Source organism: Oncorhynchus keta, chromosome 16 (assembly GCF_023373465.1).
Source record: "Oncorhynchus keta strain PuntledgeMale-10-30-2019 chromosome 16, Oket_V2, whole genome shotgun sequence".
NCBI classification, from domain to species: Eukaryota; Metazoa; Chordata; class Actinopteri; order Salmoniformes; family Salmonidae; genus Oncorhynchus; species Oncorhynchus keta.
The window spans coordinates 1,747,115-1,772,751 of record NC_068436.1 but is presented as its reverse complement, the minus strand read 5'-3'; the positions used below and the strand labels follow the sequence as shown (position 1 = coordinate 1,772,751).

Genomic DNA, 25,637 nt, shown 5'->3' with positions numbered 1-25,637 from the left:
CACCACATTCCAGTTCAGACAGAAAATGAAAGGTGATGCATTCACCCTGTTGCTTGGAAATTCGAGGCATATGAAATCAGTTACGGTACATGTAGGCCTGTGGAAAACACAACAGTTAAGATAAAACATAACACTAAGACTTTATTGAAATGGATCATCCATTATGTTCTCAACAACAAAACCTGAACACCTCAGTCTAGACTCTGCAGAACCACAAGACCATAAAGCACATTTACATGGAGTTCATTTATGGAGCTTCTAAATGTTGTGAATTCTAAACATATCCCCACTGTACAGCCAGCCTCTTCAACGATATTTCAGTGGCTCTTCCATTTGTATTTTGGTGCTCCTTGCGTTACTCTCCACACCACTGCATTGTCAATCACCAAGCACCTTTTGTCCACAACGACCCTCTCCCTCTTGATTTAAACATGAGATAAGGCAAGTTCAGTCAGTCCTGGTGCCACATGCTTCTTTTGTCAAAGTAAATTATGAAAAGAGAGATAAGGGACATTGGGGGGCAAAAACAACATGAGTGGCTGTATTCATTTACATCTGTTTAAATCAGGTAAGGTTAGATTTTTAATATTGCATGGGTGTTTGATGTGCTGCCTCTTTTTCTGTGTGTGTGTGGGGTCAAAGTGCTGGACACAGCTAATTTCCGTCAACGACTCTGGGCTCTCGATTTTCATGCAAACAGGTGTCCCAAAAGTAGGCCCCCCCCCACCACCACCACGGAACAGCCCAAAGGTTAGCACAGCGCCTTCTCAGGTTCCACATAAGCAGCATTTGCACCTGCAAGGGCCCTGAGCGAATGCCAAAATTGCAGCTGCTCCGAGTCAACTACGGAAAACATAAGGCTGTTTTTTAGGGGGGCTTGCCTGAGTGGTCTTAGTGTCCTTTCAACATAAAGTAACATGTTTGACTTGCATTGTGTGCAATGAAGGTCACTCATTTAACAAAAACAATGAATTAAAATGACAGATTGTGCAGTCAGTCCATGTAATCAAAATCTTCAGGTATCCCGAAGGCTTTATCGATGCGTCCGTCGTCGAAACCAAACTTCCTCTTGGCCCACGACTTGATGGCAAAGACGTTATCTGCAGACAAAAATACAATGATTAGAAAACTACTTTATTAACAAGTCATATTTCTCACTGATCCCATTCATTCAAAACTGACTGTGAAATGAATTATTTGACAAATAGTGAAATTAGACCAATGGGATCAGCGCATATTGGTGTGTTCTCACTTTGATGCACCGCATTATCATTCATCAAACAGATCAACAACAAATATAACTTAGAATTGTTTCAATTTGACATGACCTCAATGTTGCCAAATGGAGATTTGTTGTGAGTAAATGTTGATCCTATATGAGAAGGTTAGCAGAGCACTTTCCCTCCCTGGGGTCCGCAGGATCAATGGATAGGTCTAATTGCACTTTTAAGTTCACTTGTCGGGCTTAACAATAAACCCAGGCCGGATAACTTTCAAATCGCTAAAGTCATGTATTGACACTGTATTTACAGAGTGGGTGGTGGTGTGAACCCTGGGGTGTGTGTGTGCATGCAAGTCTGTGTGTGATAGTGAGAGGGAAAGTGTGTGTGTGTGTGTGTGTGTAGTGTGTATGCATACATACACACATACATATGTTTGTTCACCCAGTGTGAAAGGGCCGTAGATTAAGGGGAGTTATCCACTGCAACTCGATAGCTAGTATGTAAACACTAACCCTGCTCCTCACTACACACCACCTAGCAGCCCCTAACTCCCTGTAGTGCCTCCCCACGATCATAATCACCCTGAGGTCACTGGTCGCGCCAGGTTACCGCCGGGTTCACGTAGTGCACACAATGGGGAGTGCTTAGGGCTGCAGTTAGTTAGTAGGTACTTTGGGTTTTCAGAACCTTCAGGTGTTGTTTTCTGTGATGGCAAACAAGACCTTTGTCATCACAGAATGGGATTCCCAGAGAAACGCCCCTTTAACATTTTTTTCCGAAATGACACACAAAAAAAAAAAGGTCAGGGGAAAAAAACTTGTGCGTTTGTCTGGATTTCTTGTGTGTGTTTTGAGTGAAAATGGCCAGTAAAAGTTGAGGCTTTTGCCTCCACCACGTTGACTCATCCAACCCAGTGCAATGTCCATACAGTCTAGCAGTCTGTTCATGTTGTGCATGTTAGTCAGGTTAGTCTTTCAGTTGATTTACCTGTCCATCTGGACACTGCCTCTTTAGCTGTGACATTGGACTTTCCTGCAAGACACAAACCTACCATCAACACATAGATACTGTACTTATGCAAAAGTCTGCCATGTTGGACAAAGACCATAAACAAATCAGACATTGAGGGAAGGTATCCCTGACCCAGTGCCTACTTTTGAAAAAAACCCTTTCTAGACATTTGCCATTGAGCATGCATTTTAGTCCAGGAGTAATCTGGGTTTGGGAAACCAGACGATGCATTTAGTAGAAAACTCTTACATATCACTTGACTACAGGAAACAAATGGTACGTTTATACACTACTACACAAACCAGTTTTACTTCAATTGGAGTCGAGCCCTTTGGCTGAACAGTATATTATGCAGGGGAGTGCGTTTCTTTTTCCTATGCTCTGACCAGAGAAATCCCTCCCGCAGTCCGACTCCCCAGCCGTGACGCCGCTTCCAAGCTAATCCATCACCTCGAGCGCACACCAACCACTTTCAATTCCAAAGTGAGAGTTACCCTGTGTGCCCCATCCATTACAGCCCTTTGTGAATAGCCGTGGCTCGGGGGGAGATGGCAGATCAATCTGCTATGTCAGTGTAACATGCTACCCAGCCTAGCGCCGAAGAAAGATTGCAGCACTGGGGATCCAATTTCTTGGCAGAGGGGCACGGGAGCGCCAGCCAAGGGGGGGGGGAGCTGGACCACATAAGCTTGGCCAAAGCCGCATTGTTCGCTGGAAGCCAAGAAACACCTCCGTCTCCAGGGAAAAGATGCCCTCGAAGGAGCCGTTCCTGGATCAGATTTGACACAGGTGATGATATGATGAGTGGTTATTAGAAGCGAAAGGAAATCTTGCTTCGGATCAGCAAGTTGAGGCAGGGGGTAACGTGACTTGTACCTATTGCTGTAGAAACGAATGCAACAGCCATCTGAAATAAATCAAAATGTTTTTTCTGTGGCCTGTTGTTTTGGTTTCTCACGCAAGTCACATGCCTATGTCCCCAAAGAACAAGAACTCAATACGGCTCAATCAGGAAAAAGGACAGAGCTATATCGTTTCACTCTCTTTAACTAGAACTAATTAACCAAACCCATTGAGACCAAAGAATACATACAGTAACTATGTCCAAGTCAACGTACTTACACAGGTTTAATCAAAGGCTGTGTGGGAAATGGTCAAATGAGTAACAATAAGTGAGTCTTCTCATGTAAGAAAGGAAACTAAAACGGGTTATGGGGAACAAACTTGACAACATGTCAAGAGGCCGCACTTTGAATTGCAAATTTCATTTCCCCTCTTTTTGCTTGCTCAACTAGATTTCAATGGCAACTCAAATTTACAAGAAAAGGTTGTATGTGCAAAGAAATAAAAGTGAGCATAAAATGCTCAAGTATTTAAGTAAGCATAAATGTTTAATGTAAGTAAGCAGTAGTCAAGGTTTATGTCCACACAAATTACTAACAGATTTGACGCTGGTTTAGAAAAACAAAAACATCTGACTTAAGCAATCCTATTGAAGCTGAAAGACCAGCGCCAACTTTATCTGAAATCTATTCTTTACAAAGCACCACGCTATCATAGCACAAAGACACCAAAACAAAGCGCTTATGTCAGTCTTAACACTAAACCCTGAACTTATAACAAAGATTAAACGTCCATAGCGGAATTACAGTATATCCATAGCGCCTGTGTGTGTAAATGTTGTCCCTGGCAATAACGGCAAGAGTTGCTGTGCTTTGGAAGGGAGTTCTGTTTAGCGATCCTTGATTTCTCTGATGCTGGTAAAAGGATAGCAAGTTAAGACAAGCAGCGGAGTAGATCAATTAAAAACTACTGGAGCTAGTCCAGCTTTAACAACTCTTAATTCAGGTTAGAATTGTATATGAGCGTGTCGACTGATACAGGTTTTTAAAGTAATCTGCTCTGAGTTTCACCTACACTGAACACAAATATTAAATGCAGCAATTTCAAAGATTTGAATGAGTTACAGTTCATATAAGTCAATTGAAATGAATAAATTAGGCTCTAACCTATGGATTTCACATGCCTCGGAATACAGATATGAATCTATTGGTCACAGATAAAATAAAAAGTAGGGGTGTGGATCAGAAAACCAGTCAGTATCTGCACGTAGGTGAGCTTCCTGAGACGATGTCTGACACTTTATGCAGAAATTCTTCGGTTGTGCAAACCCACAGTTTCATCAGCTATCCGGGTGGCTGGTCCCAGACGATCCCCCAGGTGAAGAAGACGCATGTGAAGGCCCTGGGCTGGCGTGGTTACAAGTTGTTTGCGGCTGTGAGGCCAGTTGGACGTACTGCCAAATTCTCTCAAGCAACGTTGGAGGTGGCTTAAGGTAGAGAAATTAACAAAAATGATCTGGCAACAGCTCTGGTGGACATTCCTGCAGTCAGCATGCCAATTGCATGCTCCCTCAAAACTTGAGATATCTGTGGCATTGTGTTGTGACAAAGATCCACATTTTAAGAGTAGCCTTTTCTTGTCCCCAGCACAAGGTGTGACCTGTGTAGTGGTCCTGCTGTTTACATCAGCATCTTGGTATGCCACACCTGTCAGGTGGATGGAATATCTTAGTAACAGATAAATGCTTATTAACAGAGATGTAAACAAATTTGCGCATGAAATTTGAGATAAGGTTTTTGTACATATGTAAAATGTCTGGGATTTTTTTATTTCAGCTCATGAAACATGGGACCAACACTTCACATGTTGCGTTTGTATTTTTTGTTCATTATAATAAAAGTAAACTCATACAGTGCTTTTCTGAGTTATGTTACCTTTGACAGCAAAGGTAACAGTTTCTTTTTTAAACCCTATTTGGGTCTATTGAAGAACCACTTGTTAGATAGAAGTTTTGGACTCCCGAGTGGTGCAGCGGTCTAAGGCACTGCATCTCAGTGCTAGAGGCATCACTACAGACCCTGGTTTGATCCCAGGCTGTATCACAACTGGCGTGATCGGGAATCCCAAAGGGCGGCGCACAATTGGCTGAGCGTTGTCCGGGTCAGAGGGATAGGCCGGGGTAGGCCGTCATTGTAAAATAAGAATATGTTCTTAACTGACTTGCAGAGTGAAATAAAAAATAATAATAAAAGTTAGACGTCTCACTCTGGCAGTTAAACTGTGTACATAATTAGTGTATTTTTTGCCATCCTTTTCAATTATGTGAATGTGCTAGGCCCACTCCTCAACCGCTTTATGGCAGAACAATCTGGCCACCTCAACTTAAAATAACTGTGCTACAGCCAGTCACATATATAGACTCATCTCTCTTCCTGGTATGACAGGAGGTCCCCAACCGAGTCCCTTGCTAAACAGAACTGTCACATTCACATGGCAGAGACATGTACTAGACAGCAGTAAAGACATTCTGGTTGAATCGGAAGGACATAGGTAGTACATAGATACTCTGAGAGGTTTCAATCTCCATGACAACAAAAGACAGCATTGACGGGGGTGAGGCAGAGGAGAGTAAATATGAATATATACAGAAGCCGCTTGTTAATGTCTACAGAAGTGCAGGCACCCTCAGGAGTCATGATCCCAGCACTGAGACAAAGGGCAACACCCCAGAAAGCCGAGCAGGAGATCAGCACCCCAGACCATCCAGAGTTGCTGCAGTGTGTCTGGGGCTGTTGTTCTTCTGGCTGAGATCATAGGCCTGAGTGTCCACTATAATAAAGTGAGTGTCAGTCTACAAGAAAAGATCTCTGGGCTAGAGAAACTGGGATGGAGACATTTTAGCTCCAGTTTGTACTTCATCTCTACGGAGACTATATCCTGGGAGGAAAGCAGACCTGGTGATCATAAACATTGGCGGATGACACAACTCTGTCTACAGGGTACTCGTCAAGAGGAGAACCTGAGTTTTCAGGGCAAGGATGAAGACCATGCAGAGTGATGGACCCATTTCTCTAACCGAGAGGAGAATGCAGTGAATTGTACTTCTGGATCTGTGAGATGGTAGCCAGCCCATACACAAAAGTTATAAGTTGGCTTCTCAAAACAGGAAGGCATCCATGCCAGTGGCTAACTCCTAACTCAAAGCAGACTCAAAGCAGAACCAAGCCAGCAATGTATGGCTCAGCTGCATGTCTTAACTGCATTGAGTGCTGTTAATGTTTTCCTAATGGTTTTGTATGGATGTCTTATCAATGTCAGTTGAAGTACTTTATTTCCTTTTAATGTTTGAATTGTACCCCTTGGCTGAATACTTAACATGTTAAAAATAAACTAAATAAATTCAGTTTAACCCATAGCAAATCCATAGCAAATCTAATAGCTGGTGCTGCAGCTACTCAAGCTTTAAGAAGAGAAATGCAGGTAAAAATGGACATAAGCTTGGTGACTGTACAGGCTTTTCAAATACTCATACTGATGGAGGCCGCCTCAAGTTGACAATAACCGTGTTACAGCCAGTCACATATTTTAGACTTTCTCTTCCTGGTACAACACAGGAAGTCCCTAACCGCACAGTTCCATCGCAAATTCAGATCAGAGACATGTATTAAAAGAGCAGTAGACATTTTGGTTGAATCAGCCAGACATCGGTAGTACATGGAGATGTCAGAGTATCTATGACAACAAAAGACAGCATTGACAGTGGTGAGGCAGAGGAGCGTAAATAGCTACAGCAACATCTTGTCAATACTTACAGCAGTGCAGGCAGCCTCAGAGGCCTTGACCCCAGCACTGAGACAGAGGGAAACACCCCAAGGAGACAACCAGTATCTCGTTTCGGAGATCTCAGTGAAAAGAGCTGCTGCAGTGTGTCTGGGGTTGCTATGTATACTTCTACTGGCTGGGATCACAGGCATGCCATGTCCACTATAATGGAATGATTTTTGGGTGAGTGTTTTTAGAAAACACTGCTCTGCTGAGAAAGACCAGTTACGGGCTCTGCGCTAGGGCAATAATTCTCAAAGGGAATGGAGATATTTCAGTTTCAGTTTCTACTGCCTCTCATGATAGTCAGGGTAGTGTTTATCCTAAGTCCTGGGAGGTGTGCAGACAGAACTGTCCAAGAAGAGGAGCAGACCTTGTGACCATAAACAGCAGAGAGGAATAGGCATTTATCTATTAATTCATCGACAAGGGATTCTGGATTGGTCTAACTGACCGAGATGAAGAAGGGACCTAGCAACGGGTTTACAGCACCCCACTGACCACAGTGCGCAAGGGGAGCCTAACAGCTATCAGGGCAAGGAAAAGGACTGTGTGGCGCGAAGGACTTTTATTTCTGCCCCAGAGGAGAGCTGGCATAATACACAATGCAGTGAAATGCGCCTTTGGATCTGTGAGAAAGTAGCATATCAATAACTGAAACTCCAAACCCCTCATTGCTAAGGGGCCAACTGCTAAGTCAAAGCAGGCTCACATGTACATTTCGGTTTGAAGTACCACACCATTTACTTTCAACACATCCATTGGAGACACTGTATTGCTGAATTTAAAGGATCTGTTCAATGTTTGAGTTTTCAAAGATAAAATGACCTAACACTGCTGGGGTACTTACAGTGCCTTCAGAAAGTATTCATACCCCATGACTTATACCACATTTTGTTGTGTTACAGCCTGAATAAAAATAGATTAAATAGATTTCGTAGAAGAATCTTTGAGTCATCTGTAATTACAGCTTTGAGTCATCTTGGGTATGTCTGTCAGCTTGGCACATCTGGATTTGGTGATTTTCTCCCATTCTTCCTTGCAGAATTTCTCAAACTCTGTTAAGTTAGATGGGGAGCGGCAGGGGAACAACAATCAAGTATTTCCACAGATTTTCAATGCGATTCAAGTCTGGGCTTTGGCTTGACCGCTGAAGGACTTTCATATTCTTGTTCTGAAGCCATTCCTGCGTGGCTTTGGCTGTATGCTTGGGGTCATTGTCCAGTTGGAATGTAAATCTTCACCCCCCCCAGTGTAAGGTCGTTTGCACTCTGAAGCAGGTTCTCATCAAGGATTTGCCTGCATTTGGCTCCATTCATTGTTCCCTCTAGCCTTTACCAGTCTCCCAGTCCCTGCCGCTGAAAAGCATCCCCATAGCATGATGCTGCCACCACCATGCTTCACGGTATGGATGGTGTTCGACGGGTGTTGAGCTGTGCCTGGTTCTCCAGACATAGCGCTTCGCATTCAAGCCAAGGAGTTACTTTGTCTCATCAGCCCACAATCTTTTGCCTAATGACCGGTCTTTCACGTGCCTTTTTGCAAACTCCAGGTATGCCGTCATGTGCCTTTTTCTCAGGAGTGGCTTCCGTTTGGCCACTCCCCCATAAAGCCCAGATTGGTGAAGTGCTTTAGATTGTTGTCCTTCTGGCAGGTTCTCCCTTCTCAGCCAAGGAACTCTGTAGTTCTGTCAGAGTGGTCACTGTGTTCTTGGTCACCTCCCTGACCAAGGTTCTTCTTGCCCATTTGCTCAGTTTTGCTCAGAGGGCCAGGTGTACTCCAATCAAGTTGTAGTGACATCTCAAAGATGATCAAATTAAATTGGATGCACCTGAGCTCAATTTGTAGTGTCATCGCAAAGGGGTGTGAACACTTATGCAAATTAGATATTTCTGTATTTAATAGATTTTCTAACATTTCTAAAAACTGGAAACTGTTACTTTCCGTAACACTGGTGGTTTCCTCAATCAACGTCAACAGGCAAGTGAGTCAGCTACTCCCAAGTTGTCTCCCCACTTAAGAGATGATAACAAAACTACTGGTCATTAAAATATTAAGGCACATATGGGAGTAAAATGGTCACACTGGAGAGCCCTGAAAGTGAGGTAACTTTCTATTAGGAAGTCACAGGGATATTGGAATATGATTGAACAAAATATGAGCTTTTAAGAATGAGTTTCAGTAATTTTGAACATTTGCTTAAAAATGTGGGGAAATTAAAAATACAATTTTTTTTGCTATTGTTTTCAAAAAGGTCAAAGCTATTTTTTGCAATAAAATTAGAGAGAGAACCATGCAAGAGTACAGTGCAGATGTTTTTTGTTGTTGTAACTCAGTGGCATAAGTAGTGGAGATATCCAAGTATCTATGACACCGCTGACAGTGGTGAGGCATAGGAAAAGATTATGGATCTCCGTGTTAATACAGAGACCCTCAGAGGTCATGGTCCTGGCATCAAGGAGCCAACCAAGAGATCAGATGCAAGATGAGAGAGATGATCTTCAGCTCTATGTGCAAGAGCAATATTCAGGATGGAGCCATTTCAGCTGCAGTGTGTACTACATCTCTACTGAGAATAAATCCAGTGGGCAAAGCCTACAAGACTGTCTAAAGGAGAGGAGCATGCCTAGTGATCGTAGACAGCAGGTATTTATGCATGAATGAATTGACAAGGAATTCTGGATTGGTCTGACGGACAGACACAAAGAAGTGATGTAGAAATGAGTGGACAGCTTCCCACTGACCACAGGGCGCAAGGGGAACTTAACAGTTATCAAAGCAAGGATGAGGACTGTGCAGAGATGGAATTATTTTTGGAGAGTTGGCATGATACACAATGCAGGAAATCTGTGCGAAAGTAGCCTACACATAACTCAAACAGCAAGCTTCTCCAAATAGGAGGATTTCAGTGCTAGGGGCTAATTGTTAACTCAAAGCCAACACAGCGAAGTTTAGCTCAGCTGCATAATATTTACAGTGCAGAATAAATGTTCATGTTTTTTTACCCTGTGGTTTTATATTATACAAATGTCCACTGAGGTTTGTAGTCTATTTGCTTTTAATGTTTTACTTGTATCCCTTGACTGGAGTCCTTCGATGTAAAAATGGGATTAATGAATTCAGTTCAACTCCGTTGTATCAAGTGTCAAAATCTCTTGATAGCAAGTCTAATAGTAGGTCCTTAAATTAACCCCTATGCCCACAGCCTTCTGCTAGACCAGAACCTGACTCTCTAGGGTTGCCTGGTCTTAACACACTGCAGGCTGAATCCACACCCCATTTGAACCTAGACACAACACGGTGTCCTGTAACCTCACGAGAACCACTAGCAGCTTTGGAAATACAATTAGCGTTTCATTGGGTACACTGAGACGATTATCTGAAAATGTACGCAGAGATAAATGCCCAGCCTTGTGGAGCCCCTCCGGCAACAAGACAGCTGCGGGGGGGGAGACAGAGAGACGGTGGTGAAAGAGAGAAGGGTGACGCAGTAGGGGCGGAGGTGGAGTCCTCCTTGGCATCCGCCTGCGCCGGGGATTTCGGCTCGCACCGCCGACAATGGTCACCAGAATCAATCAGTTCCCGAAGGACATGTGGGTAAACCTGCTAGCGGGGGGCACTAGAATAGGGGAGGTCCCGCTTATTCTGTCTCCCTCCCTCCATCAATCAATCTGGGGAATCTAGGAGTGCCGTGCGTCTGTAGGATTTGGATCGCGTTATTCGACTTTCACGCCTCATCATTCAGACTTAAGCAGAACACACACAGGGTGAGGGTTTGACATTTCGCCATGGACTCGTCTTTCAGCGCTCATGGGACGGGCTGTGGGGGCTACGGTGGGGAGGAGCGGTCGGCATCCACTTTCACCAGGGAGCTACATTAGACGGGCCACAATTAGAAACCAATTCCAGTCCCGTTTGGGGGGGGGTTCAGATACCAGTCAAGACAAATAAGTGATGGGGATACCTTCAGTGGTTGCAATGCACAAGCACATGCTCAGACATACATTCATTCTACACACACATCTGCTACTACCAGACTCTTATTATGATTGCAAAATACTGTACAATTAACAGCTGTCCCCCAATCATGTGTAAATATTGGACTATAACTTGTGCCTTCCTGCATTACAGTGCCTACAGAAAGCATTCACACTACTTGACTTTTTCCACATTGTGTTGTATAACAGGTGCATTTTTTGGGTTACTGGCCTACACACAATACCCCATAATGTCAAAGTGGAATTATGTTTTTCATAATTAAAAATGAAAAGTTCAAATGTCTTTGAGTCAATAAGTATTCCACCCCTTTGTTAAAAGAGAGCCCCATAGTGGAGGTGTCATAATACCTATAAAACCTAGCGGTCAAACAGGGAAATGGTTCCAACTGTTTTTTTCCCCATAGGGGATTTTCGTGCAGGCTTAACCTGGCGTGACATTTTGATAACCATGTAAATCTATCGGACAAGGCGACTTATCAATATATTCAGCTCTATTTACTCAGATTCTAAAATTATAATTAGCCTCAAAGTAGATGTAATGCAAGACCACAAATCCCTGCAAGCACGTCAACTCTTGCCGACACCTTTGCTAACAGGTATTGTTTCAGTGGAGGCTGCTGAGGGGAGGACGGCTTGACGTTTGCACGTTTGATACATGCCATCCATTATTATGAGCCGCCCACCCCTCAGCAACATCCACCGTTCACAGAAGTCATGTGCAGACCAGCTGGCTGTTGTGTTCTCTGAGATTTTCAATCTCTCCCTAGCTCAGGCCTCTATACCCACTTACTTCAAGATGTCCGCCATCAACCCTGTGCCCAAGAAAGGGAAAGTAATTGAACTGAATGACTACCGACCAATAGCACTCACTTCAGTCATCATGAAGTGCTTTGAGAGGCTAGTCAAAGACCATATCACCTCCTCCCTCCCCGACACACTCGAACCTCTCCAATTCGCCTACCACCCTGACAGATCCTACGACGACGCAATCGCTGTTGCACTGCACACAGCCCTTACCCACCTGGACAAAAGGATTATACGTATGTGATGTATATGTGAGGATGCTGCTCATCCACTACACTTCTGCCTTCAATACCATAGTGCCCTATAAAGCTCACAGCCCTGGGTCTGAACTCCTCCCTATGCAGCTGGGTCCTGGACTTCCTGACGGAACGACCACAGGTGGTGAAGGTCCCCTCCTGTATCCTCTATATACCCACAACTGCATGGGTAGTTCCAACTCCATCATCAAGTTTGCTGAAGAAACAACAGTAGTAGAGGCCTGATCATAGACAACGAAGAGACAGACTACAGGGAGGAGGTAGGCACTCCGACAGCGTGGTGCCAGGTAAACAACGTCTCCCTCAACATTAGCAAAACAAAGGAGCTGATTGTGACTTCAGGAGGAACCAGGCAGACAAGCTCCCATCCTCATGAGGAGCCCAGTCAATAGCCACAGTGGTGCCAGGTAAACTCTCCCTCAACATTAGCATGATTGTGGACTTCAGGAGGAACCAGGCAAGACAAGCTCCCATCCTCATGAACGGAGCCGTCGTTGAGGCAGTCAATAACTTCAGATTCCTCGGCGTACACATCTCAGAGAAGCTGAAATGGTCTAACCCCACAGACACCATTGTGAAGAAGGCACTACAGCAACTCTTCAACCTCAGGATGCTGAAGAAATTCGGCCTGTCCCCGAGGGCCCTCACAGAGTTTGACAGGAGCAACATCGAGAGTATACCGTCAGGCTGCATCACAGCCTGGTACAGCAACTCCACCGAGAACCGAAAGGCTCTTCAGAGGGTGATATGCGCAGCCGAATGCACCATTGGGTACACACTGCCTGCTCAACAGTACAGCTACAACACCAGATGTCGCAGGAAGGCCAAGATGATCATCAGGGACCCCAACCACGTCCTTTTCTCCCTGCTTCAAATCACTCAGACACGGGCAGTACAAAAAGCTGAAAGACTGGCCAATAGTTTCTACCCTCAGCTGCTGAATAGCCACCACTAGTCAGCTACCTGGTCCCCCCTCCTACTCCCCCTATGGACATTCCCCCCACATTGAATATCCCTTTGAGCACGGGGAAGTTATTAATTATACTTTGATGGTGTATCAATACATCCAGTCACTACAAAGACATAGGCGTCCTTCCTAACTCAGTTGCCAGAGAGGAAGAAAACCACTCATGGATTTCACCATGAGGCCAATGGTGACTTTTAAAAAATGACAGAGTTTAATGGCTGTGATAGGAGACTGAGGATGGATCAACAACATTGTAGTTAATCCACAATACTAACCTAATTGACAGAGTGAAAAGGAGGAAGAGTTTACAGAATAAAAATATTCCAAAACATGCATCCTGTTTGCAACAAGTAATACTGCAAATAAATGTGGCAAAGCAATGAACTTTTCATCCTGAGTACAAAGTGTTATGTTTGGGGCAAATCCAATAGAACACATTTCAAGAATAGTGGTGGTTACATCTTGTTACAGGTATGCTTGTAATCGTTAAAGACTATGGAGTTTTTCAGGATAAAATAAATAAACAAAATGGAATTAAGCACAGGCAAAATCTGGTTCAGTCTGCTTTCCACCAGACATTGGAAAATGAATTCACCTTTCAGCAGGACAATAACCTAAAACACAAGGCTAAATCACTGGAGTTGTTTACCAAGAAGACAGTTACTGTTCCCGAGTGGCCGAGTTAGTTTTCACTTAAATCTGCTTGAAAATCTATGGCAAAACCTGAAAATGGATGAATAATTGTTTTAATAAATTAATGGGCATATTGTGCACAATCCAGGTGTGGAAGGGTCTTAAAGACTTACCCAAAAACACTCATAGCTGTGATCGCTGCCAAAAGGTGATTCTAACATGTATTGACTCTGGGGGTTAAATACTTATCTAATAAATATATATTATATGCGTTTTATTTTTCTTATTTCTTTTTACAAAATGTTACAATTTTTCATTCACTTTGAGTGTTGTGTAGATTGTTGACAAAATTACAACAAAATCCATTTGAATCCCACTTTGTAACAAGATGTGGAACAAGTCAAGGGGTCAATCAATCAAATGTATTTATAAAAGCCCTTTTAACATCAGCAGATGTCAAAGTGCTGCACAGAAACCCAGCCTAAAACCCCAAACAGGAAGCAATGCAGATGTAGAAACATGGTGGCTAGGAAAACTCCCTTGAAAGGCGGGAACCTAGGAAGAAACCTAGAGAGGAACCAGTCCTCTTCTGGCTGTGCCGGGTAGAGATAAGAGTGCATGGTCATTAAGGCCAGATCGTTAAGGGTTTTGAATACTTTCTGAAGGCACTCATGCTAAAATGTTTATTCTATTCTACTGATTCATTCACCTTGTTTGTATTCGCATCCTTTGTTATTGATGCATTGTGCAGAAGTAATCTACAAGTTTCGTTGGGCGGTGTATACTGTGTGTATCCCGTACATACGACTAATAAAAAACTTGAAACCACACACCTGCTAGGGCCTTCATTGGTACGCCTGTGCCTATTATTTTGATGTGCAGAGCAATTTCACAGGCAAAAATGTAGAGGACCCGTTCAACCCATAAAAGAACAGACTAAAAGACTTCCCTGTCGTGGGAGCCACACAGCTGTTGTGGCGGTTTAGCCTTGTGAGTACATCATTGAGAAATGGCCTGTTTTACCAAGGGGACTCTGTAATGGACATGGGGCCAGCTGTTTCCCCAAGATTCCGTTCAGAGTCTGTGTGTTAAGTCACTCTGGACAGTAACGGCTTCTTCAGTGACACTAGCGGAGGCGTGGAGTGCAGTGTCGGGGCTATTAAAACGACAGCACTCTTCATGTGCTTGACAACTCTATAGCGAGGCCTCGTAGCATCGAGGGACAGGAGAGAGGACGACAAGATAAATCAATCACACATTTAGAGTGTCACGAGTGCAAATATACACACACTGAAACACACACTGAAACACACACACACACTAAAGCCACAACGATTCCTTTTTAGACTTCAAATAGTCAATCGCTTGTCGTGCCTATACCAGTTGAGAGGTGTGTAAAAATAAACAGTCTATAAACTCAGGACACGGGCAGACCGTTAAAAGCTGTTAATCCCGACCGGTTAAGTTTCGTGCAGGCCCAAGAGGTCAGCCATGTTGTGTACGCAGTAACAGCCATGGGCTTAGTCTGAGATTCTACTTTAAGAGATGGGTTAAACTGAGCAAGACTTGAAACCAGAGAAGTCAAGGAGGGGAAGCATAGATTTGGAAAGGGATAGAACAGCGATTCTGATTCAAAGCCGTGTTCCGTAGTGGTAGACCGACTGTGTTTGGAATGCTCTTTGCCTTTTTTTTTTTACATGCCTCACGCAAATGTAAGGTGCACAAATCTGAAGGTGTCTCCACTCCATCATGAGGAGTGTCCTATTTCCTTGTGCTGGACTGGAGCCATGTTCGATCTATCGATTCTATTTCTACGCACTGGAGCAGATCCAGATTTGAGAATTAAGCATGGACTCGTAGGCTACTGGCATGGGGCTGCTTGATTGCTTTCTCCCTCTTGGACGCTGTCCAGGCCTCTCCTCAGCCTCTGGGCTTTTAATAGGAAGGCCTGATGGACAGCTGTGGATCGGCCATCTGTCCACATGAGGCACCTGATGTTTCATTTTATTAATTCAATCCAAACTTAATTTGTATGGGGAGGTTTCAACAATGGCGAAAGTTTGAAGATATACAACATTGGGGCAAGGTTCAAAATACAGGTAAAATGAGCTTGTGGTTAAAGCAGAAGTTATTGTTGATATGACCTATAAAATACTAAATAGCCTCTTTCTCAAGAACCAAAGGAGTACAGATAAAAGTTAACGCCTGACATGTGGAGGGACATTTTTATTTAACTATGCAGTTAAAAACTCATTCTTATTTACAATGACAGCCTACTCTGGCCAAACCCTAACTACGCTGGGCCAATTGTGCGCCGCCCAATGGGACTCCCATCACGGCCGGTTGTGATATAGCCTGGAATCGAACCAGGGTCTGTAGTGACACCTCTAGCACTGAGATGCCGTGTCTTAGACCGCTGTGCCGCTTGCGAGCCTGAGTGAGCACTTCGAGAGCACACTTCAGGAAAAAAATGTTCTGATTTTTGAGAGGCTGGTTACAGGGTACTCACTCATCTCCTCGATCACTTCTGGGTCACACTCCCTGTTCTTCTCCAGCTTTGACTTCAGATGACTCCTCTTCTCCCTCAGAGCCTGCAGCTCCTTTAGAAGAGAGGCCCGCTCCTCCTTTATAGGTGGACACACACACGTGAAAATCCAAAGACACACACACATTACGCACACACAAACATATGCACAAGTATACACACACCAAGTCTGCAAACACATATTCGGGCAGGGAATTGCCAGGTATCTCACGATACGATATTATCACCACACTTAGGTGCAATATGATATGTATTGCAAGTCTCACGATTCTATATGTATTGCGATTCAATACTGTGATTTCATTGCAATTCAATGTTCCAAACATATTGCTCGCCATTTTGATCAGTCAGGGAAATGGAAGTGTTGGAAACAAAATTGGCTCCCCATTTAAAAAGAAGATGGAGAACCAGCTATGAAGGAAGGTGTTTTGGTGCAGGTACAATATTGCAATATTGTCAAGACAATACATTGTCAAAAATAATATCCCAAAATGTAACTATTGACCCCCTCAATCGCTAATACAAGGAAAGTACTTAGACCCATTGACTTTTTCCACATTTTGTTACATTACAGCCTTATTCTAAAATGGATTAAATAAAAATCCTCAGCAATCTACACACAATACCCCATAATGACAATGTAAAAACAGGTTTATAGAAATAAATATGATTAACAATACATAAGTATTCAGATCCTTTGCTATGAGACTCGAAATTGAGCTCAGGTGCAGCCTGTTTCCATTGATCATCCTTGAGATGTTTCTCCAACTTGATTGAGTCCACCTGTGGTAAATTTAATTGATTGGACGTGATTTGGAAAGGCACACACCTGTCTATATAAAGGTCACACAGTTGACAGGGCATGTCAGAGCAAAAACCAAGCCATGAGGGCGAAGGAATTGTCCGTAGAGCTCCAAGACAGCATTGTGTCAAGGCACAGATCTGGGGAAGGGTAACAAAACATTTCTGCAGCATTGAAGGTCCCCAAGAACACAGTGGTCTCCATCATTCTTAAATGGAAGAAGTTTGGAACCACCAAGACTCTTCTTAGAGCTGGCCACCCGGCCAAACTGAGCAATTGGGGGAGAAGGGCCTCAGTTAGGGAGGTGACTAAGAACCCCATGGTCACTGACAGAGCTCCAGAGTTCCTCTGTGGAGATCGGAGAACCTTCCAGAAGGACAACCATCTCTGCAACACCCCACCAGTAAAAACCACATGGCAGCCCGCTTGGAGTTTGCCAAATAGCACCTAAAGGACTCTCAGACCATGAGAAACAAGATTCTCTGGTCTGAAGAAAACAAGATTGAATTCTTTGAACTGAATGCCAAGCGTCACGTCTGGAGGCATGGTAGTGGCAGCATCATGCTTGGGGGGGATGTTTTTTTCCAGAGGCAGGGACTGGGAGACTAGTCAGGATCAAGGGAAAGATGAACGGAGCAAAGTACAGAGAGATCCTTGAGATCCTGCTCCAGAGTGCTCAGGACCTCAGACTGGGGTGAAGATTCACCTTCCAACAGGACAACGACCCTAAGCACACAGCCAAGACAACGCAGGAGTGGCTTCGGGACAAGTCTCTGAATGTCCTTGAGTGGCCCAAGCCACAACCCAGACTTGAACATCTCTGGAGAGACCTGAAAATAGCTGTGCAGCAACGCTCCACATCTGTTTTTTTAGTCTTAATTTATTAACAAACATTTCTAAAAACCTCTTTTTGCTTTGTCATTATGGGTTTGTGTGTGTAGATTGATGAAGGGGGGAAAAAAACAATTTAATCCATTATAGAATAAGGCTGTAATGTAAATGTGGAAAAAGTCAAAGGGTCTGAATAATTTTCCAAATGCACAGTATATGCAACACACACACACACCTACCCCTCTCACTGGTGTGGATTCTAGTCCTTTAACTTACAATATGAAAACAAATCACTCATCATTAACAAATTCATAAGTCTTAATGGAAGACACTCAATTTCTGTGATGAAATGAAGGATAATAAACAGCCTTCTTTCCCTTTAAGGTTGTCATGTGCGCATAAATGTACTTACGGTATCTTCACGTCCTACTTTTGCTTTGTCGACAGCCTGCTGCAGAGACATCTTCCTTTGTTTCGCCTCGGTATGCTATGGCGAGAAAGGAGATCTTGAATGAACACAATTTAACACCATATTTCATTTTCACAGCAATGTGTTTTGTGGGCTTCAACTTGACACATGTAAACTACTCATCACGCACATTAATATATAAAAATATATATATATAACTAAATATCATACATGATCTATTTCTTAAATTGTGCATAGGCTAGGGCGATATACCATTTAAAATGAATATCGGAGTACTTCGAAATACCAACGGTATTATTTTCAATACCTGCGGGGGTGTGTGCTACTTATACGTAGAACTAGAAGACAGCTAAGATGTGTCAAATAAATTATATCCAGCTCAGGGCTCCAGCTATGCATTTGGTTTTCTAGCTAAGTAGCGAGATGTCAAGATCAAGCTTCTTGGTTACAGCAGTGACATTCAATCCCCTCCTGGATCAAAATACATGTTACCTATATTGTTTTGTGTGTCAAAATAAATAGTGCCCCTTGTGCGCACTTCTGGTAATACCGTAAACACGGGTATGAAAACCTGGCAGCTATAATATTTGCACTGGTTAGTATTCTTACACATTGGCATGGGCTGTGTCCCTACACAGGAAACAGGGTGTCATTTGGGGCACGTTAATTGACATCTCTTTATACATCATAACTCGTATTAAAACGGTTTGTATTCAAAAGTTCAGACGGTGATAAAACAATAGTTATTGTATTAAAATACAATTTTACTAAAAGTGTATAGACTACAAAACAAACAGTCCCCTTCCTTGTACTCTGTTTATGGAATAAGACACGGGAGGGTTCTCATATAAATAAGTCACTGATAAAGCATCACATATTCACGCCACGGTGTTTCATTTCCAACTCGGCGGCGGCCGCATCAGTGGCACCACTGGCGACCAGAAGCGGGTTTATTCGCCGCAGAGTACACACCTTCACCACGTCTGGTTTGTGGCGTGGAGCTGGGTCATCACGAGGAGGGAATGCTATCGAGAGGACCACCAAGTGACACTGGCGCCTGTGACAAGCCACACCACCTTCATTGCCGCTACTGATAGCGGGTCCGCCAACCCCCCCACAACTCTGCAATGAGACTATTAGGTCTTAGATGTAGGCTACTTTGGTTCTGAACCTAGAGCCTCTTGTGATCATGACCAAATAAGATACTGTGTTGAAAATGTACTCCTTACTTATTCGTTATTTTGTTGGGGATAGAGATAGCGAGAGAAAGACAGGAAAGATGGGAGAGAAGATTGTGCCAGAAGGGTGTGGGCTGGATTTCGAACACACGCCGACATGGTAGGATGTGTGTGTGTTCTGAAGACAGCGGTCTTAACCGCTCCCCTCAAACTCAACTCTAGACCTCGAAGCCAGTCTAAGTACATTTTTAATTTTGTCTTCACAGTCAATATTTTATTATTTGAAGATTTGTAAAGTACATTTTGATGAACAAATTGACATTTTGATCACATAACATGTGATCAGTAAGTCTTATCGCCTGTTTGAGTGTAGTAGTAATTCCTTTACCTCCCACTTACAATAAAAGCAAATGCTTTAATGCAAACAAGTGTGCCTGCTTGGTGTGCTAGCTACAGAAACCAGAGTACAGTTAACCACAGCTCTGAGAACAGAGAATGCATTTGGGATAGGAAATGCACCGGTCTGTCTGTGGGCTTGAGACTATGCAGACAAGGGCTACATCCCAAATAGCACCCTATTCTCTATGTAGTACACTACTTTTGACCAGGACACATATGGTTATTTAGTTAAGTATATCCAATAAGGCCCTGGTCAGAAGAAGTGCACTATGTAGAGAATAGGGTACTATTTGGGACACAATCCTGGTACGTGAGGTCTATAGGCCTAAGATGTTCTGTAATAAGAACCATGTGAGTCACAGCGTGAACTCCATAAAAAGTCTAGCAAGCTGTTAAAACTGGAGGGGAGGAGAGGCCAGTAGACCTGCAGCATTAGGTTAAGGTTAGAGGTCAGATGGGGGAGTGACCGTGTACTTTGCCCTGTTGAAAACCAATATACACCCCCCCCCCGCGGTGTCAGTAGGGTTACAAAATTCCAGAAACAAAGACAGATCACACTATTGAGGGGGCAGTCCCACTCACATAGCGTTTATTGGATAGGATAAATAGAGGAAAGAAAGTTGCTGTAGCAGTGAGTCGGATTCTAACCCGTGCTGCAGCGGTATGCTCTAGAGGCAGTGGCTAAGACCGCCAGACCACAATACACCCCTGTTATAATCACCTGCTTATCCAGCTCCTCCAACCTGCGCTTGCGGGCGTGCAGGGCCTTGCTGGGGAAGGCCCAGTAGTAGTTGGAGGTGCCCACTCTCTCACAGTCCACCATGTTGTCATCCACCAGACTCTGGAGAACCTCCTTCACTGACATGGGTGCTGCAGACAGGAGGAGAGAGGCAAGGGCTCTTTCTCAGTTAATCTTTCCTGGGTTTGTCGCATCCTCTGTCCTCACCTTCTCAAGACCCATTGGAGAAAAAAGGTCAGAGTGGAGGGACCTTGGACCATCTCCTCCAATACGACTGAAAAGGATGTGAGGAATCACAGAAAGGTGAATTCATGTAGAGCCCAGGAATGTGTTAGTGCCCTAGTTCCCTAATGATCAATTCACACTCCATAAGAAAACAACTGGATTTGTTTCAAATCGTCATATTACTGAGTAAAGCCCATTATACTAACCAGCGTCATATAGCGTCGATCTTCCAACTCTGTGGTCCAGATGTTCCGAGACCAGAATATATCTGCATCCCAAATGGCATCCTATTCCCTATATCAAATGGCATCCTATTCCCTATATAGTGCACTACTTTAAACCAAAGCGCTAATGACCCCTGGTCAAAAGTAGTACACTAAATAAGGAATAGGGTGCCATTTGGGATGCAAACCTAGCCCACTCATCTGCCACATAATCGCTTTACATTCATTACAACAATAAGGTCCGGGACTCTTCTGTGTATTCCCTCCCTCTCTTAACTGATCCCAAATCAGCCGAGAGTAATAGAGGGCTTACGAAGTTGCCCCTAGAAGTTGATTTTGTGTCAGTTTAGCATTTTCCCCACAGCGGTTAAGGATATATTGGGGGAGGGGACGCTGGTCCTAGATCTGTACCCAGAGGAAACTTTACCTCAGAGCGTAATAGAACGTTCTTACATCTGGAACGAGGGCGGCTGGTGAAATGCGATAGTCCAACATCATGGACTGTTCTGTTCCTCTGCCGTAGCACAAATAAAGTTGATCTGGTGTGATTTGGAGCGAGTTGTGTTAAAGGGAAAGTTCAGTATTTTACAACTTAAAGTTAGATGGCTCCACATCCGGAAAGTAGTCTTATGGCCAGGAGAAACTGTAATCCATTGTTCTGTTTTCTCTAAACAGCCACTACAAACTTTAGCTATACTTAGTATACTGTGTATATGTAAAGCACTGAATTTCTACTTTAAGTACTGGGAGGATGTTGGGCAGCAGGGAGAATCAAACTAATGGGCCCTGTTCAAGCAAACTCTGGAACGAGGATTTCAGGGGCCTCATTTATCAAACATGCTTAAATTTCTCGATAGTCTGGCACATCTGGACTTGCTAGTTTCTCGTCTCTGTCTCGCTCGTTTGCCTCTCTCTCTCTCTCCCATCGCTCGCTCTGTCTCCCCTGGGGCCGTTTGAAAGTATATAATTCCTTCAAATAATCACTGATATAACATAGCTGGATTGGTGGAAGGCAATGTAGTTGAATCCTTGGTTTCGTTAATCCAAAGATTTGAAATGAGTGATTAGGCCACATCAAGGAAAAGGATGGATGCATTTTCAACGTATTCAAAGAGGGCCCCTGGTCTCACTCTCTCCCACTAGCTCCCTTTCTCCCCCTCCTTCCCTCTGCTGTGTGTGATAAACTGCTGTGTATATCACACAGTCCCCCTCCTCCCACCCTGCCCCCGTAACTACATCCCGATGCCAGAGCAGGGCCTTTAAAAACATGTGATTCCAATCAGTCGCGAGCAGCGCGATCAAGTTCCCCCAAATTAATGTAACGTCCACTGTAAAAATAAAAAAAAAAGGAAAATAAAGTCCCTTTTGGGTGCGTACCAAAACAGCACGGCTTTGTTTCTCTATGGGACCAGCACTTAAAACATGTACTTTTCATTGAAGTTCTCTCTCTCTATATACACAGACACACTCACGCAACATGTAAAGGGTTCATTGTGTGTTCAAGCAAATGCAGTTCAGCCCATACCCAAACTTGGCCGTTTCATCTGTATCATTGCTATGAGAAGTTAGTGCCTTTTGGCAGTAGTGTTGTCCCACTCCATACTACAGCCTAAATATGGGATGAATCATAGTGGTTAGGGCTAGACTCGGTTGCCAAGACAATGATGTCGGGACCATTTTACCATTATGTTGTTATGGGTGCATGAGGGCACCTTTCTGTGTTGACACAGACCGCACATTCATGGGAAGAAAATGACGCGGAACTACTTCAAGCATCCGCAGAATGCTCGGCCCAAAAACATGAACACTATTAAATTAAAGAGGGGGGGGGGGGAAACGACCTCTGGGAATTTTAGTGGGCCGGTCTTAAAGATTTGGGATCCATATGCCGCCACTGAGTAGAAAAGGCACCTTGGCATCGCAGGGAAATGTTTTAATTTAATGTTTTATTTATATAGAAAATAAATCACGAGTCCCGGGTTTCACTTGTAAAACGATCCATCTGGTTCGTCTCAATGAATCATTACTCACTTATTCCTTTAGTCTTGGGGGCGATTTTCTCGATGTCCTTCAGCTGAAACACCTCTTTCTGGTGAGAAAGACAAAAAAACAACTCCATACTACTATATAGTACTATATAGTAGTATATATATATATTTTTTATGTATGAGCAAGTTAGAGAGGGTGCCAAGCTGTCCGAAACTAATACTCTAGAAGCTCTACCTTTTCAACTAGGCCATAAGATAAAACACCTACAGGCCATATGCATGCATTCAGTGTGTAAACATACATCTTTTCTTGAAAAAACAGTGAAAACAGACATTTATTGGTGTTGCTTCAAATCAAAGAGGGCATGGAAAACGTTATAGGATACCTAAACGGGTATAGGCCTATAACATGATCAAACATGATATGAAGTATGCTTTACAACTAGAAATGAATTCTATTTCTATGGTTTTAAACCTTTAAGTGACCAGTAAGAGTGCGACAAAGAGGTTGTTTACTCAGGGAAATCCCTGCAGACTTGTCAAACTGCAGACTTCCAGTTTCTTGCCGTTATTGTTCACTGGTGAAAATGTGAGTTGGTCGGTTGGGACATCTTGGTAACCTGGTTCCCGCTATTCAACCCCAGTGTGTGTCGGCGTCGCACATGGCACCCTATTCCCTATGTAAGTGCGCTACTTTTGACCAGGGTCTATAGGGTTCTGGTCAAAGGTACTAAATAGTGAAAAGGGTGCATTTTGGGTTTGGCTCAGTTTCAAAAGCCTCCGTAGAACCGATATTTCCCATGGGCAGAATTTCATGTTCAAACTAACTTTACTCTGAATCAGCAATACAGCATGTACCGTCCTGAAAACCTCTTCTACTGGTTAACCCCAGCTTAGAAATCAAGTTCCCTGCCCCAACATGTCCACGGGTGTTTCACACTAGAGGGAGAGCCTGTGTGTGTGTGTGTGTGTGTGTGTGTGTGTGTGTGTGTGTGAGAGATGGAGGCACGCTCAAGGTGCTGTGTTTGGTCTGTTTACTTGAGCTCAGGTGTCATAGCCAACCCTGGCATCCGCGGCAGCTTTCTAACTGCAGTGCGAAACCAGCCCCCGGTTTCACCAACTGACTCAAAACTCCCACAATCACACTACTCTCCATGGATACTCTTGGACCTTAATACACAGCTTGAAGTGAAACGGCATGTGTGTTATGAAATAGACATAGGTGTCAAATTACTAAAGGGATAGTTCAACAAAATGACATTGTTTCCTTACCCTGTAGGCCAGTTTCCCAAACTCAGTCCTCAGAAACCCCAAGGGGTGCACGTTTTTTTTTTTTTTTTTTTTTTTTTTTGCTGTAACACAAACAACTGATTCAAATGATCAAAGACTGAATGGTTGATTATTTGAGTTACCTGTGAAGAGCTCGGACAAAAAACAAAACGTGCACCGAGTTTGGGAAACCCTGCTGTAGTGAAGTCTATGGAGAAGATAAGGTATGACAGCAATTCCTGCTTTGGTTTTAGTTTCCCTGGCACCGTTTCCACATGCTAACATTTAATTTATTTGTGGCACAAATCCCATTCACGTTATGGGATCGATTAGCAAGGACACTAATGTTGTTTTGGTGAACTATTCCTTTAACTCACTGTCTCGAAGAAAATCTCCATCATGCGTGTCCTCTTCTCCTCATGACTGAGACCTTTTTTTTTGGACTGCAAGACAAAAATATAGAATAAATAGAATAAGTCAGTCGTAAAGTGGCAATCTGTAAATGGTATATACATATTTGGACTTTCAAAATTGATTCTTGAAAGTCATTCACTGATTCCTGAAGAATTGAACATATAAATTCCTCATGAGCAGCTTAGTTCAAATGTCATAGCCCATCAGAACCCAATATAAATTGTAAAACTGTATAGCCTCAACACATGGTTAAAACTATCATTTTTATCTCATGGATGGTCAGTCATTGCATCCGATTTGGCCATACAGCATTTACTGAGATGCTGCTTCATACTTCTTGCGCTTAGAAGAGCAGCGCTATTGTGAAGGAAGTTGTCAAGGAAGTAAGTTCGTGTTTATACTCGACCTCCCCCAAACCTACCCGTAACCAATCCCCCCCGCATTATTACAACATTTCAGAGAGACACACCGCATGTGTGTACAGAGCTTTTCATACCATCTACACGAAGATCCCCCCCCCCCCTTTAAAAGACACATAAATAATGTGCCTCTTGACACATTAGTGTAAATTAGGCTTCGCAGACTTTCGCCGTGGCGTGGCGAGCTCGGAGGAGCATGTGAACATAAATAAACGCCAACCCACATATAACATAACATAGTCCTAGCTAGCATATATGGACGCAACAAGTTTTTTTTAGCAGAGACATGCCAAGCTAGCATACATGCTAGTTCGTTTGAGCTGAGTGTGCTAAACTAGCAATAGTATATACTTCGCTAGCTACTGTAGAGTTCAGCCAAAGCTTCTTCAACTGACTATCTAGCTGAGCCAGTTAGCCCGTGTGCCATTCAAATGGAGCAAGGGTGTTGACTGTAAAAATGGTATAACTAACTTACCATTATGCAATGTAAATAACCTACACGGACCGCGCTTATCCTTCAGTGCAAGCAATGAGTTTCCCGCGGTAGTTCAAGGGTGGTCGACAAGGGAAGGGAGGGCGGGGTATGACACTCGCCTAATCATACCCTGGCGCCCTC

General features: G+C 43.6%; 1 protein-coding gene across 5 annotated transcripts; it reads right to left on the bottom strand.

The window, feature by feature from the left end:
* Positions 1–121: 121 nt before the first annotated feature.
* On the bottom strand, positions 122–25,637 carry mnd1 (meiotic nuclear divisions 1 homolog (S. cerevisiae)). 5 transcript variants are annotated; one of them, XM_035789086.2, is made up of 8 exons: positions 25,497–25,632; positions 24,566–24,631; positions 22,963–23,020; positions 20,465–20,613; positions 18,149–18,223; positions 16,068–16,182; positions 2,211–2,255; positions 122–1,100 (listed from the first exon to the last, which is right to left on the bottom strand). In XM_035789086.2, exons 1-8 carry the CDS (start codon positions 25,497–25,499, stop codon positions 994–996), a joined length of 618 nt encoding a protein of 205 aa, XP_035644979.1. In that variant the 5' UTR covers positions 25,500–25,632; the 3' UTR covers positions 122–993. The 5 variants fall into 5 exon arrangements, with proteins under 5 accessions (XP_035644979.1, XP_035644980.1, XP_035644976.1 ...); XM_035789087.2 differs by lacking the exon at positions 2,211–2,255 and having other exon boundaries at positions 25,497–25,634; XM_035789083.2 differs by lacking the exons at positions 122–1,100; positions 2,211–2,255 and adding an exon at positions 3,022–4,783 and having other exon boundaries at positions 25,497–25,637.

Excerpts from the sequence above, each read along its gene's own strand:
- mnd1 (XM_035789083.2), bottom strand. Across the intron at positions 23,021-24,565 it reads TGGAGATTTTCTTCGAGACA|AAAGAGGTGTTTCAGCTGAA; the intron begins GTGAGTTAAAGG and ends CTTTCTCACCAG. Across the intron at positions 4,784-16,067 it reads AGAAGTGATCGAGGAGATGA|GTGTGGCATACCAAGATGCT; the intron begins GTGAGTACCCTG and ends TCCACCTGACAG.